This window comes from Phycodurus eques, chromosome 1 (assembly GCF_024500275.1).
Source record: "Phycodurus eques isolate BA_2022a chromosome 1, UOR_Pequ_1.1, whole genome shotgun sequence".
Taxonomy (NCBI): domain Eukaryota; kingdom Metazoa; phylum Chordata; class Actinopteri; order Syngnathiformes; family Syngnathidae; genus Phycodurus; species Phycodurus eques.
Window position 1 is genome coordinate 37,583,926 of NC_084525.1, and position 14,035 is coordinate 37,597,960.

Here is a 14,035-nt window from a genome sequence, read left to right on the forward strand (position 1 = left end):
GTGGCAAGAGGGCATTACAGCAGGCGTGTGTGTGTGTGTGGGTGTGACAGTACTGCACTGCTGTGAGCCAGAGGGATTCAACCTTTTGCAAGTGGCAAAGGCAGCCATGATGAAGTCATGTTGACAGTCTGTAACCTTTGGTCAGATATCCTTTAACACAATTTTGCTTTTGCTTATGATTATAATCCCAGGGCCAGTTTATCAAATAGCCAACACCAAATTAAGATGGGGATCATGCATTAGTCCAGTACCGTTAAGTAAAATAATGAAACAATGAGATGTTTGTCTTCTTCAAGCTCAGGGCCTCAGAGCCTGAGGCTATGCGTTGTGACTCCAGTGGCTTCTTGAAGGAAACTAAGCCCTCAGTCAACCATGTGCAAGCAGAGGACCCTGGGTCCTAAGTACTGTATGTGAGAAATGTGTGCAGCCTTCAGGCCTTTTAGCATTCACAATGTGGGGACAACTCACCCCACTGCTGTTAAAAACATTATAAGCTCGTAAAAATTGTTTCATCTTTAAATTTTTTAATATTTTTCAGCATTCAAGACAGCACAGTGGATGACTGGTTAGCACCGCTGCCTCACAGTTGTGAGGACCCGTGTTCAAATCCCGGCCCCGCATGTGTGGAGCTTGCATGTTCTCCCCGTGCCTGCAAGGGTTTTCTCCGGGTACTGCGGTTTCCTCCCACATCCCAAACATATTTGTGGTAGGTTAATTGAAGACTCTAAATTGCCCGTCGGTGTGAATGTGAGTGCGAATAGTTGTTTGTTTGTATGTGCCCTGCGATTGGCTGGCGACCAGTTCAGGGTGTACCCCGCCTCTCGCCTAGAGTCAGCTGGGATAGACTCCAGCACGCCCGCGACCCTAGTGAGGATAAGCGATACAGAAAATGGATGGATACATTTTTACATAAAGACAAAAATATTCGCTGTTCACATACAGCTGCAAAAAGACACTGTAGTATTCACATGCCACCAACTGATTGTATTCTTTGTCTTATTCAAGAACACATTTTAAATCCTCAAAATTTCAGAGTTTGAGCCAGCATAATGCATGACATTCTATGAAATGTCAGCATATCCTGCAGCGGACCTCGGTTCAGCGCATCAAAAAGATGAACTATACTGTATGTATGTGTTTTGCTTTTTCTTTTTTTTTTGTTGCTGAATTTATTCCATTCCAGACTTGACAAAGGGTGTTAACAAGGGAAGATTGCAAAAAAAAAAGAAAAAAGAATAAGAATATACAAGAAGTTATGTTATCATCTGAATCACATGCAAAGCAGTCAGACTCTAGTGTTTTTTAGTTTCATTATAAAATATTGGGTGCTCGGAAAGTCACTGGGTGCTCGGAAAGTCACTGGGTGCTTATATATATATATATTTTTTTTTTTAATTAACAGACATCTTTCTATATAGAATACAGGTGGTGCATATGTATTCTATATTGAAATATATTCTGTATGTCTGTTGATAAAAAAATACAGTGACTTTCCAATCCCGTATACAGTATGTACATAAAAAAGTGTTTTTTTTTGTTATTGTTGTTGTGTTTGTTTGTTTTTACTTTAAAAACTGACACCAGTGGTGATGCTGGTTCAATGGCCTTCGTCCCTCCAAAACATGTGCCCAGGGTTTGAGAGGACCTGAAGCCTCCCCTGCTTCATGTTTTTATTTTTATACTACTCATTGTGCGTCAGTGTCTCACACAAAGGCTCACATATTGTTGCACATCTTTAATGGTTGTATGCCACTACAGAGACGTGTGCTGTCTCTCTGTGCTCTGACTACTTCCTTTTCTTTTCGTTTTTTTTCTCTCTACTTTCTCATATCATATGGAGTCAAAGTGGTGATGAGCAGGTGACAAATCACCCAAGGACAGCTCTCGCCTTTTCCAATTTTATCTTCCGCAAACATGTGGGGGCGCGGCCAGGGCGTGGCCTCGGCAATGTCGTCATCTTACCAGGAAGAAAAACAGTCACAAGAACTGCAAGAGGCGTGAGTACACTCTCCAATAATAATAATAATAATAATAATAATAATAATAATACACATACAAACCCAGAATACGTAATATGAATAGTCGTTTTACTGAACAAACAAATGTTTTGTCACCAAGCGATTTCATGTGTTGCTCAAAGGTACTTTTTCGAAGTTAACTTCTGCTCGAGTTCGGCCAAGGACAAAAGTAAATGTAACTTTTCTTTTTTTCATTTTTGGTTTCATTTACGCTTTGAGAGTGCTGTAACCGCGAATTGAATAGCAACGCTCGTGAATGTAAATTACCTTGTTAGTATAGTTCAGCGGCAATAAAAATAATGTTGAAAAATTAATAGTGTAAGATTATACCTCACACAGTTACTGGAGTTGCATAATAATTTCTGCAAGTGTAAAGCGGCACGGTGGCCGACTGGTTAACGCGTCTGCCTCACAGTTCTGAGGACCGGGGTTCAATCCCCGGCCGGCCCCCCCTGTGTGGAGTTTGCATGTTCTCCCCGTGCCTGCGTGGGTTTCCTCCCACATCCCAAAAACATGCATGGTAGGTTAATGGAAGTCTCTAAATTGCCCCTCGGTGTGAATGTGAATGTGAGTGCGAATGGTTGTTTGTTTATATGTGCCCTGCGATTGGCTGGCAACCAGTTCAGGGTGTACCCCGTCTCCCGCCCGAAGATAGCTGGGATAGGCTCCAGCATGCCCGCGACCCTTGTGAGGATAAGCGGCTCAGAAAATGGATGGATGGATGGATGGCTGGTGTGTGATATAAATGTAGATTATACATGAGACTCATAACTATCAAAAGAGAATATCAGAAACGATCAAATATTGTGTTAAATACACTTTGCTTTATTCTTCTATTAGATTTGAACCATTTGCCCTCAACTGGTGAGCGCTCATGCTGCTATTGTTTGTCTTTTCTACAACCCATAGACTACATATTTTGACAGTGCACACACGCTGATACAGGACGTCATTTGAGACACAGAGCTAGTAGAATCCCAACAACAGTCGAATTGATCTAACCCTAATCTAATGGCGAGAAAAATTCCCCACACCGTGGGTTCATTTGTGTTAACAGAGATGCCTCTCTCCTCTTATTTGTCAGTCCACCATGCCTGACGAGATGCAACGAGCTTTAATCCAGAGAGGAGGCGACACAGGCGGCCGCAGTCCTCTTGAAGCCTGTGTGTCTGAGCTCAACACTCACATTGTGGGCATCCTTGGCACCGGTGACTTCTCCCGCTCGCTTGCCAGAAGACTGCTGGCCTCTGGCTACCAGGTGGTGGTGGGGAGTCGAACCCCCAAACACTCTGCTGCTCTCTTCCCTGAAGAGGCAGAGGTGAGACACTATTGACATATTGCATGTTGTTGATTCTAATTTCCTATACTTATCATTACTTACATATTAGACCTCAGTGAAATTGTCTTTACACCTTGCTTCATAATTAATATTTGTGATGATGACAGTTTTGCCCTGCTTACACCGCTTATCCTCACGAGGGTCACGGGTATGCTGGAGCATATCCCAACCATCTTCAGGCGAGAGGCGGGGTACTCCATGAACCAGGGGGTGCCCTGCTAACCAATAAATGGATGCTTTTTGTTTATCGTTTGGCGATTGAAGTTCTGCACTCAGCTGGGTAAAACTAAAATTAATTTATTTTCCCATCTCCCAGGTGACCTCCCAGCGGGAGGCGGCCAGCCAGGCAGACGTGGTCTTTGTCGCTATCTTCCCTGAGCACCACCACACCCTGTTGGAGCTGAAGCCGGCACTGGCAGGAAAGATACTGGTGGATGTTAGCAACGGCTTGCAGATCAAGCGAGGTGGGCCATCCCATGCTGAACGACTGGCTGACATGTTTCCTGAGAGCTTTATAGTGAAAGGTTTTAACACAATATCAGCATGGGTGCTTCAGACTGGACCTCGAGATGGAAGCAGGCAGGTAGGACTATTGGAGGGCTTGCGGTACCTTTGATATCTGAGAAATTAAGGAATTTAGTGAGACGTGTTTCTTGTATAGGTTTTCCTGTGCAGTGATAGCAGTAAGGCTAAGAGCTCAGTCCTGGCAATGTGTCACAGGATGGGCTTCTTTCCTGTGGATATGGGCCTGCTCTCCTCTTCTGCGGAGGTTGAAAACCTCCCCTTTCATCTGTTTCCTTCCTGGGGCACGCCCATCCTCATCACCGTGATTCTCTTCATCTTCTTCTACCTCTACAACTTCGTCCGTGACGTCTTGCATCCCTTCGTCACAGCGGGGGAGAGTGTGTTCTACAAAATGCCCATTGACACCGTCAACGTCACTTTACCTTCCGTCGCCTTGGTGATGCTTGCGCTCGTCTACATGCCGGGCTTGCTTGCTGCATTGCTCCAGCTACGGCGCGGCACCAAATACAGTCGCTTCCCTGATTGGCTCGACAAGTGGCTCACCAAGAGGAAGCAGTTTGGATTGTGCAGCTTCCTGTGTGCGGCCATGCACACCATCTACAGTCTGTGTCTGCCCATGAGGCAGTCAGCTCGCTTCAAGTTGCTCAATGCTGCTTTGAAACAGGTGAATGGGAGGCCAATGATATGATCACACCTGTTTCTTCAGGGTGTTCTGTCAATCAAGTGTGGAACCCTGTGGCGTGCAGGTGCAGGAAGGCGTGGAGAAAGCGTGGAGTGACGAGGAGGTGTGGAGGATGGAGCTGTACATCTCAGTGGGCATTATAGCGCTCGGGCTGCTCTCCCTGCTGGCTATCACCTCACTGCCCTCCGTGGCTGACAACATCAACTGGCGAGAGTTCAGCTTTGTACAGGTAAGCCATAGGAGTTTAAGGTTGTGGCTCAACCATCAGGTGTGTGGGCGGGATGTGATATTTTGCAGTGTCGGCCACAAAAACATTGTTTATAGATTTTGATTTGTTGCTCAAAACTTTGCAAAACAAAAAGTGCATTAGCCTGTTAATTTATCAGGACGAAGTGGCTAAACATACAAACAAAAGATGAAGAAGTGGGGGCAAGGGCAGATTAAATTTGTCAACTGGGTTGAATTACGTAGCAGACATGCAAACCTTGGGACGATATTAAACGTCAATAATGTTGTCGTAGTTATGCAATGAACTAAGCTAAAATGAAGAACTCGACATCCCAAAGTAAGTAACACAAATGACTGAATCCTCATTTGATTGTAATTTGTAAAGGGGTGGATTTTGTGTTCACATTTCATAGTTCAATAAATAGAAATGATCTGCGACTGAGTGTGTCTAGCTCCACCCCACCACTACCATATCACATATTGGTACCCCAACAATATTGTAGGATGTCAAAAACAAAAAAATGAGCGCGAGGATCAATTATGTTAGCAGCCTTTACAAATTTAGACAATGGAAATGCAAATACATGTTGTGAAGAGAGTTACCGTGACAATAAATCACACATCCAAACAACACTATTCAGCGTGTTTGCACTTTTGCAGTTGACTCAGTTCGGATGTTAACACTCAAAGCTGCCATCATTGCCGGTGCACACACATTCCTCTCTCCTCTTTCTCGTGCCCTGGCCCCCTTTTCTTTTCACCATTCAACTAATCCTCTGGCCATAAGATTAGTCATGTCCCGACTGCTGGCCAGCAATGAATTATTGCCATCCTTTCAACACTAGCCACCAATGAATGTTCCTGTGCAGCGCGGCGCTTCAGGACAGACACTTGATCTTGAATGAGTTAACTACTCGCTCAAACATGAAACTTTGAAAAGTTTTAAGGAAAGCGAATCACCCACATTCAACCCATTTAAGCCTGGCGATGCAAATATCAATGGTTTTAAAGAGTTCAAATTCAGTGGCTATTTGTAACTTGTTTGCAGGTCCTATTCCCTATTTTTTTGCCATAGCTTTGGCAGTTGTCGCAATAGCTAAAGATTAATTGATGCTGATTTTCCAGCCTTGCCAGATCTGCCATAGACAAAGCAAAAAGCTAATGTTGCAGCGTAAAGTTATTGTCAATACAAAATAGACAGAAATGCTTTGTAAAGGAGAAGTAAGTTCATGTACAGTGGAAAGAGACACTCAGCTCTGGCCTGTGCGAGAATAGGGAAGGGTTGGACTATTTTGGACCCCTGACCACTACCTGAGTCAACCTTGGGAAGTTTTTTTTTGTTTTTTTGTTTTTTTAATTACGCCCTCTAGCAATATGGATCACACTGGTGGGACTTGCTCAGATCACGAGTCGAAGGTCGGTGTGTTTGCTTGGGGCTGTTTGGTGGCCTATGACCTAGTGAACAGCAGAAACTGTAAATTGGCACATGTGCAAAACTCTTCTTCAAATGGTAAACAAAATGTTTAGGTTGTGAATAAAAGATATCTTTTTCACACCCTACAGTCTACTTTAGGCTACTGCGGGCTGTACATGGCCACTGTCCACACGCTCCTCTTTGGCTGGAACCGCGCCTTTGACCCAGGCCAATACCGCTTCTTCCTGCCACCCACTTTCATAGTGGTCCTCATCCTCCCTGTCACAGTTCTGTTGGCCCGCATCATTCTCCTGTTGCCCTGTATTGCGCACCAGCTCCAACAGATCCGTCGCGGATGGGAGAAGAGTCGGCACATCCGCTTTGTCCTGCCCAACGATGACAGTTACAACGGCTTAGATGTCAGCCATGTTTGAAAAAGAAAAAAGAATTCTGGTTGAGGCAACCGTAAAAGTAATGTGTTGCGCACACGTGGAATGTTGAATACATATTTGTGTTATATGAATCATTTTAGAAAACAGAAATAATTTAATAATATCAAGATATATGAGTGTAGAGTGTTGATCCTGAATTTCCATGCATTATGCATTTGTATGAGTAGCTAGCTTGTCAGCGATATTTTATCTTCTACTTTATTTCATCTGAGTTGTTATACCAGCTGGTGGCTCTGGATGCTCGATTCAGGTTAATATGTGCCAAAACCTGTCTGAAGTTGTGCTCAACCACAGCTTACATATGTCTGTTTGTTTGATTTTTGTCAAATATATCTTTTTTTTCAACACTGTCTTAAGGTTGTTTGTTGTAACATAATTTGGATTAAAGCAATCTTTTACTCTTGAAATAATTCGAGAGATATTTTCAGTGGCTATTTTATCAGTGGATTTTATTGAGGTCACGGACACACAAGGTTGGCTGATTTAGTGTGGTGTGGATGCTGCCATCTTGTGGCACAACAAGATTTTTCTGTTTGGAATTTTCGATGGAAGTTAATAGTTTTCTGTCTACGTTCTGTAACTGAGTTGACTCAAACTGGACTCTCAACCCTACCCAATGGAGGCCCCCCTCCATCGGCGATTTACACAAAGGAAATAGAATAGCATTGTTTTTTTTTACCGTTGTCTTTAATTTAAAAGGTGCGTCGCCCCATTCACAGCATAAAATACAATTTATTTTTGTTATTATAATTTAAATGTTAAAATTAAAACCCGAATAATTAGGCCTGCATGCTGTCTTCTATGCGTAATGTATTTTTTTTTTTTTTTACTGATAATACAACTTTGTCATTACAGTGAAATGTTGATTAGCAGTATTTATTTACATTTGAATCTTGCTGTATGTTAGCTTTTCCATTTTAACCCTGGAGAACCCATGGGGTCAAATTTGGCCACTGTTAATTGCTACTACCCAAAATGAACAAACATAAAATAAATTGTCAAGTTTAACTTCAAAAGCCCATAATGCCACTTCTGGCCACTGCATAGAAAAACCTATTGGATGAATATTGAACTGACATGTATCAGAGTGCTACTGACAAGATGGCTGACCACTTGCTGCTTTGTTGAGCTGGAAACCTACCCAAGCAAAATTGTCTTTTCGGCAAACCAGCGGTTGGTAAAATTGTGTATTTTTTGTATCATCTATTTAGTATTAGATTACAGAATTCCGAAAAGTACGTTTTATATTATTTTTGGATAAATTAGTGAATCTGAGTTTGTTCAAAAAACAATTGGCCAAAAATGACCCTCTGGGTGTATGGGTTAAAAAATGTCAGGTAAAAAATGACCCCTTGGTTCTTTGAGTGACTTTGTAGATGGAGAACGGTGACAGTCCTGTATTTGGCTAAAGCCTTGAAATAAATTCATTTGTATAATATATTTTACGAAGTTACCTCGGCAGTGCAGACCAAATCACCCATTGGCCTGTCAAGGAGGAAAATTGTCATCGATGTGCTGTGTGCAAGGACCTCAAAACTGAAATGCACTGTGAAAAATGTGCAGTTCCTCTCTGCATCAACAAAAAAATAAATTGTTTCAGAGACTACCACAATGTCTAGTGTGAGTTCATCTCTTGAGCAGAACAGATTTTTGTTATATTGCAGCTATTTGCTGAAATCATTTAAGTTAATTTTTCCCTCATGAATGTACACACAGCAACCTGTACTGACAGAAAAAAAATGGAATAGTTGAAATTTTTGCAGATTTATTAAAAAGGAAAACTGAAATATCACAGCGACTGGTTAGAGCGTCAGCCTCACAGTTCTGAGGACCCGGGTTCAATCCCCGGCCCTGCCTGTGTGGAGTTTGCATGTTCTCCCCGTGCCTACGTGGGTTTTCTCCGGGCACTCCGGTTTACTCCCACATCCCAAAAAACATGCATTAATTGGAGACTCTAAATTGCCCGTAGGTGTGAATGTGAGTGCAAATGGTTGTTTGTTTGTATGTGCCCTGCGATTGGCTGGCAACCAGTTCAGGGTGAACTGGTGTACCTCCTGCCCGATGATGGCTGGGATAGGCTCCAGCACGCCCGCGACCCAAGTGAGGAGAAGCGGCTCAGAAAATGGATGGATGGATGAAATATCACACTGCCATAAGTATTCAGACCCTTTGCTGTGACACTCATATCTTTAACTCAGGTGCTGTCCATTTCTTCTGATCATCCTGGAGATGGTTCTACACCTTCATTGGAGTCCAGCTGTGCTTGATTATACTGATTGGACTTGATTAGGAAAGCCACACACCTGTCAATATAAGACCTTAAAACTCACAGTGCATGTTAGGGCAAATGAGAATCATGAGGTCAAAGGAACTCCCTGAAGAGCTCACAGGCAGAATTGCGGCAAGGCACAGATCTGGCCAAGGTTACAAAAAAACATTCTGCTGCACTTAAGGTTCCTAAGAGCACAGTGGCCTCCATAATTCTTAAATGGAAGGCGATAGGGACGATCAGAACCCTTCCTAGAGCTGGCCATTCGGCCAAACTGAGCAATCGGGGGAGATGAGCCTTGTTGAGAGAGGTAAAGATGAACCCAAAGATCACTGTGGCTGAGCTCCAGAGATGCAGTCGGGAGATGGGAGAAAGTTCTAGAAAGTCAACCATCCCTGCAGCTTTCCACCAGTCGGGGTTTTATGGCAGAGTGGCCCGACGGAAGCCTCTCCTCAATGCTAGACACATGAACGCCTGCATGGAGTTTGCGGGGAAAAAAACTACACGAGGGACTCCTAGATGGTGAGAAATAAGATTCTCTGGTCTGATGAGACCAACAACTTTTAATTCTAAGCGGTATGTGTGGAGAAAACCAGGCACTGCACATCACCTGTCCAATACAGTTCCAACAGTGAAGCATGGTGGTGGCAACATCATGCTCTGGGGGTGTTTTTCAGCTGCAGGGACAGGACGACTGGTTGCAATCGAAGGAAAGATGAAAGCGGCCAATTACAGGGATATCCTGGACGGAAACCTTCTCCATAGGGCTCAGGATCTCAGACTGGGCCGAAGGTGCGCCTTCCAACAAATCAATGACCCTAAGCGCACACAGCGAAAATAACAAAGGAGTGGCTTCAGAACAACTCCGTGACTGTTCTTGAATGGCCCAGCCAGAGCCCTGACTTAAACCCAATTGAGCATCTCTGGAGCGACCTGAAAATGGCTGCCCACCAACGTTCACCATCCAACCTGACAGAACTGGAGAGGATGATCCCCAAATCCAGGTTTGAAAAACTTGTTGCATCATTCCCAAAAACACTCATGGCTGTATTAGCTCAAAAGGGTGCTTCGACTAAATACTGAGCAAAGGGTCTGAATACTTATGGCTGTGTGATATTTCAGTTTTTCTTTTTTAATAAATCGACAAAAATGTCAACAATTCCGTTTTTTGTTTTTTTCTGTCAATATGGGGTGCTGTGTGTACATTAATGAGGAAAAACAATTAACTTAAATGATTTTAGCAAATGGCTGCAATATAACAAGGAGTGAAAATTTTAAGAGGGTCTGAATACTTTCTGTACCTACTGTATAGCAGTCATTTAATGCATAGTTCATAATTTTCCAAAGAAGAAAAGGGTTTTTGGGTTCTCCAGGGTTAAGAATTAATGGTAACTACTTTTAATATACAGTACAGTTTCTATCCCATGCTGAAGCAATAGAAATAATGTTAAAATGTCAATTATTTCGTACAGGTGTTACAAAGTTTGTGAACACTGAAGCTGTCACAGGTGAAAATGTTTTACGTACATGGATTTTAGATTCACCTCTTATGTGTCAAATCAAGGAAAAAGAAATTACATGTGTATGGGACAGCTTTCAAAAGGGAGTTTGAAAAAAAAAAAAAAAAGACTGTCTGTCTGTCATTTTTACCACATTTGCACAAGTTATCACAGAAATATATAAAACGAGCATAGAACATAAAAAACACACCTTATCGCTAAAACATTGATTAAGGATTAAACATCCATTTATTAAAGGAAGACAGGTTACTAATACATTCTGAAAAGATCTACAGCACATAATTATTATAAGGATATTCATGAATTTGGTCAAATGCATATTGTGTGTGCTTACAGTATGTACTGTAAGGGTTAAACTGAAAAATTTCCCCATCCCTAAGAATGCATTGATAAGAGGAAATTGTGTTCGTGCATGTTGATGAGGTGCATATACTGTAGGTGCCTCCCACTTCCACTGTACAGCAGGAACCGATGAAAAGGCTGCAACCTAGAATGCAAGTTCAGCACTCATAAAGGGTCTCCTTCTCTCTGTGGCCATGACTGTAAGTATTTGCTAACAGGCATTTAATGTGCGTCTGTCAGCTACAACATTGTACAAGTTTGTGCTCGTCTGCTTCAGCCTGTTTATCCAGTGCCGCCTCCCCTTTCTTTACTCTACAGGAACTCTTTAACAAAGCAGCAGAAGAGGTGAAGGTGCTGAAAACACGGCCTAACCGTGACGAAGTGCATGCACTTTATGGTTTATATAAGCAGGCCACAATTGGGGACCTTGATTCTGGTGAGTAAATGTTTAAAAATGTCAACAACAAAAAATTTTTTGTCTCAGGATATCTGGTGTTTCTGAACATTAACTCCTAAAAGGGTGCGTGCTAAAGATAGAATGAAGCCAGACTGGTTGGGTGTCATTGTGAAAATGATGAAAAGACTGATAACTTTACAGAAAGGTGGTTTATTTCGTCCTGCAACACATTCTTCAAATATTTGAAAAGCGAACGTACATCCATCCATCCATTTTCTGAACCGCTTCTCCTCACAAGGGTCGCGGGCATGCTGGAGCCTATCCCAGCTGTCATCAGGCAGGAGGCGGGGTACACCCTGAACTGGTTGCCAGCAGCTCGCAGGGCACATACAAAAAAACAACCATTCGCACTCACAGTCACCCCTACGGGCAATTTAGAGTCTTCAGATATGCCTGCCAATCGAATTAATTTATAAAATAAATGGAGTAATTAGGCTACTCAAATACCCTTGCATTTGAGCGAAGAAAGCCAACGTCACCGTTTATTGAACTGGACAAACAGTCAAACATGCTAATACTTTGTTTTTATAAAATACAGTGCTATTTTGCCTTATTAAAAATAAAGCAAAAAAGTAACAACAAAAAAAAGTCTTGGTGGGGCTAAAATGGATTGATGGCATTTCAATGGGAAAAAATGATTTTCATATTTTCTATCGAGTAAATTGCGTTACATGCTTGGTCACAGAATGACTTCAACTCATAAATCAAGGTACCACTATGATATTATAATTCATGTTATATTGCAATATTTTAATTATTAATATTAGTGAAATAAATAACCCTGGTTGCTGTGAGGAAAATATGGTATATACGGAAGAAATGCCTGTAAATTCTACAGCTAAGACTTTCACTTTCAATTTGAGTTAATGAGTTTTTGTTTTAAGAGCCAATAAAACCTGTGCAAAGTCAAACTGCAGATATCAGAGGAAAATAGAGAACAGATGCTCCCGCCTTGACGCTAGTTTTGATTACCTGAGGATGTGTGTCTTTTGAAGCCCTCTCTTTACTGGGATAGCCATTGGGCACATTCTCTGTATTGATAATGCGGATTCTGAAGTTCCCAATTCAGACCGTTACTGATCAAGGATTCCGTGTGACAGTGAGTTTGAAGCGATGTTTATTGCAATCGTAGGCTTGAGAAAATCAACTGGGTTCTTTCCATCCACAGATCGTCCAGGGCGATTTGACATCCTAGGAAGACTAAAATGGGATGCATGGAATGAAAAGAAAGGTACATCTTAAACACTTCAGTGAGATGTGTATGTCTGACAAGTAGATTGCAGAGATTGACTGGTGGTTCTGACCCCACAGGTCTGTCCAAAGAAGAGGCAATGGCTGCCTATGTTGATTTGGTGGAGAAGCTGAAAACAAAATACGGAATCTAACATCTGTCTCTCAAATGATTATTATTATCTTGATATTGTGATGCTCCCAAAGAAAAAGGAAAAAAATGCAATACCAAATCTTTTATTTGTATAGTGAAGTTGGAGCTGGATCCTGCAGTCAGTTGTAATGAATCCCTCAGTTTTTAACCTGTTAATATTAAAGGGAACATAAATTAGCAAATTTTAATCAAAAGACCTTGTATTTTGTGAGCCTCCTTTACTTCCACTTGTACGCTCAGAGCAGTTTTTTTTTTTCCTCCAGCATCCGGAGGCCGCTGTACACAGACCACATTCTCGTTGTGGTGCCTTCAGGGGCCCAATTATAATGGTGAAATCAAATAAATGTATAATCACTATATGATTGTAATGCGACCCAAAAAAATCAGTTTGGTCGCATTATGGTTTTAAGGTCATTCTCTACAGTAAAGGAATGCAAAATGAAGTTCTTAAGTGTAAACACTAACCGATTTAATTATATTTTAAATGATACGTCAACAGCCTAAACCTTTTCTTTTTAGGAAAGTGCAATGTCAATAGTTTATCTTTTTAGGAAATGAAAGCTGCAGAAAAGTGGAACAATAATAGTTTGAATAGTGTAAATTATCTTGCTATTAAAAACATCAATGGCATTTGTTATTTCTCGAACCTGATAGAGGCTGTTGTTTGTGTGCAAATACCACTGGAAGTGGCATTTGTACTACACTTTGGTTGTGCAGCATTGATATCTACATTTGTGTGATGCAGTTTCAAATTAGTTAATGAGATTTAGATTTTTTGTTAAAAGCTTCTTGGTCTCCATGATGCTGAGCTGCACAAAGTCTGGGAACTTTGTGCAGCTCAGCATCATGGTTGGCTCGAGTGTAAGGCAGTTACACTCGTTGTTCCTTACCTAATACTGTATATTCCCTGTAGGAACCGAAGAAATCCCTCACAATATTACACAATTGCCTTTGCATTTTGATTGCCATAGTTTTTATGATGAGTAACTTCTTTTGAGCACAAGTTGGTAAGAAATTGTAGTAAGCATTTGTGGGCCACATAAAATGACACCAGGCCTTCAGTTTAACACTTGTGCATAGAGAGTGAATGTACTTTTCATCCATCCATTTTCTGAGCCACTTATCCTCACTAGGGTCGCGGGCGCACTGGAGCCCATCCCAGCTGGCATCGGGCAGGAGGCGGGGTACACCCTGAACTGGTTGCCAGCCAATCGCAGGGCACATACAAAAAGACAACCATTCGCACTCACGCCTACGGGCAATTTAGAGTCTCCAATTAATGCATGTTTTTGGGATGTGGGTGGAAACCAGAGACCCCGGAGAAAACCCACGCAGGCACGGGGAGAACATGCAAACTCCACACAGTCGGGGCCGGGGATTGAACCCGGGTCCTCAGAACTGTGAG

General features: G+C 42.1%; 2 protein-coding genes across 2 annotated transcripts; both read left to right on the plus strand.

The window, feature by feature from the left end:
- Positions 1–1,953: 1,953 nt before the first annotated feature.
- Positions 1,954–7,003, plus strand: LOC133417847 (metalloreductase STEAP3-like). Its single transcript, XM_061706049.1, has 6 exons — positions 1,954–1,997; positions 3,103–3,336; positions 3,674–3,940; positions 4,019–4,546; positions 4,629–4,793; positions 6,356–7,003. Exons 2-6 carry the CDS (start codon positions 3,109–3,111, stop codon positions 6,638–6,640), a joined length of 1,473 nt encoding a protein of 490 aa, XP_061562033.1. The 5' UTR covers positions 1,954–1,997; positions 3,103–3,108; the 3' UTR covers positions 6,641–7,003.
- Positions 7,004–10,906: 3,903 nt separating this feature from the next.
- On the plus strand, positions 10,907–12,860 carry LOC133417912 (acyl-CoA-binding protein-like). The gene is made up of 4 exons (XM_061706179.1): positions 10,907–10,989; positions 11,108–11,225; positions 12,415–12,477; positions 12,558–12,860. The coding sequence occupies exons 1-4, from the start codon at positions 10,984–10,986 to the stop codon at positions 12,629–12,631; spliced, it is 261 nt and encodes an 86-aa protein (XP_061562163.1). The 5' UTR covers positions 10,907–10,983; the 3' UTR covers positions 12,632–12,860.
- Positions 12,861–14,035: the final 1,175 nt, after the last annotated feature.

Bases quoted from the DNA above. Each gene is read 5' to 3' on its own strand.
- LOC133417847 (XM_061706049.1), top strand. From the start codon at position 3,109: ATGCCTGACGAGATGCAACGAGCTTTAATCCAGAGAGGAGGCGACACA. The intron at 3,941-4,018 runs GTAGGACTATTG...TTTCTTGTATAG, and splicing joins CTCGAGATGGAAGCAGGCAG to GTTTTCCTGTGCAGTGATAG. The intron at 4,794-6,355 runs GTAAGCCATAGG...CACACCCTACAG, and splicing joins GAGAGTTCAGCTTTGTACAG to TCTACTTTAGGCTACTGCGG.
- LOC133417912 (XM_061706179.1), top strand. The intron at 11,226-12,414 runs GTGAGTAAATGT...TTCCATCCACAG, and splicing joins AATTGGGGACCTTGATTCTG to ATCGTCCAGGGCGATTTGAC. The intron at 12,478-12,557 runs GTACATCTTAAA...CTGACCCCACAG, and splicing joins TGCATGGAATGAAAAGAAAG to GTCTGTCCAAAGAAGAGGCA.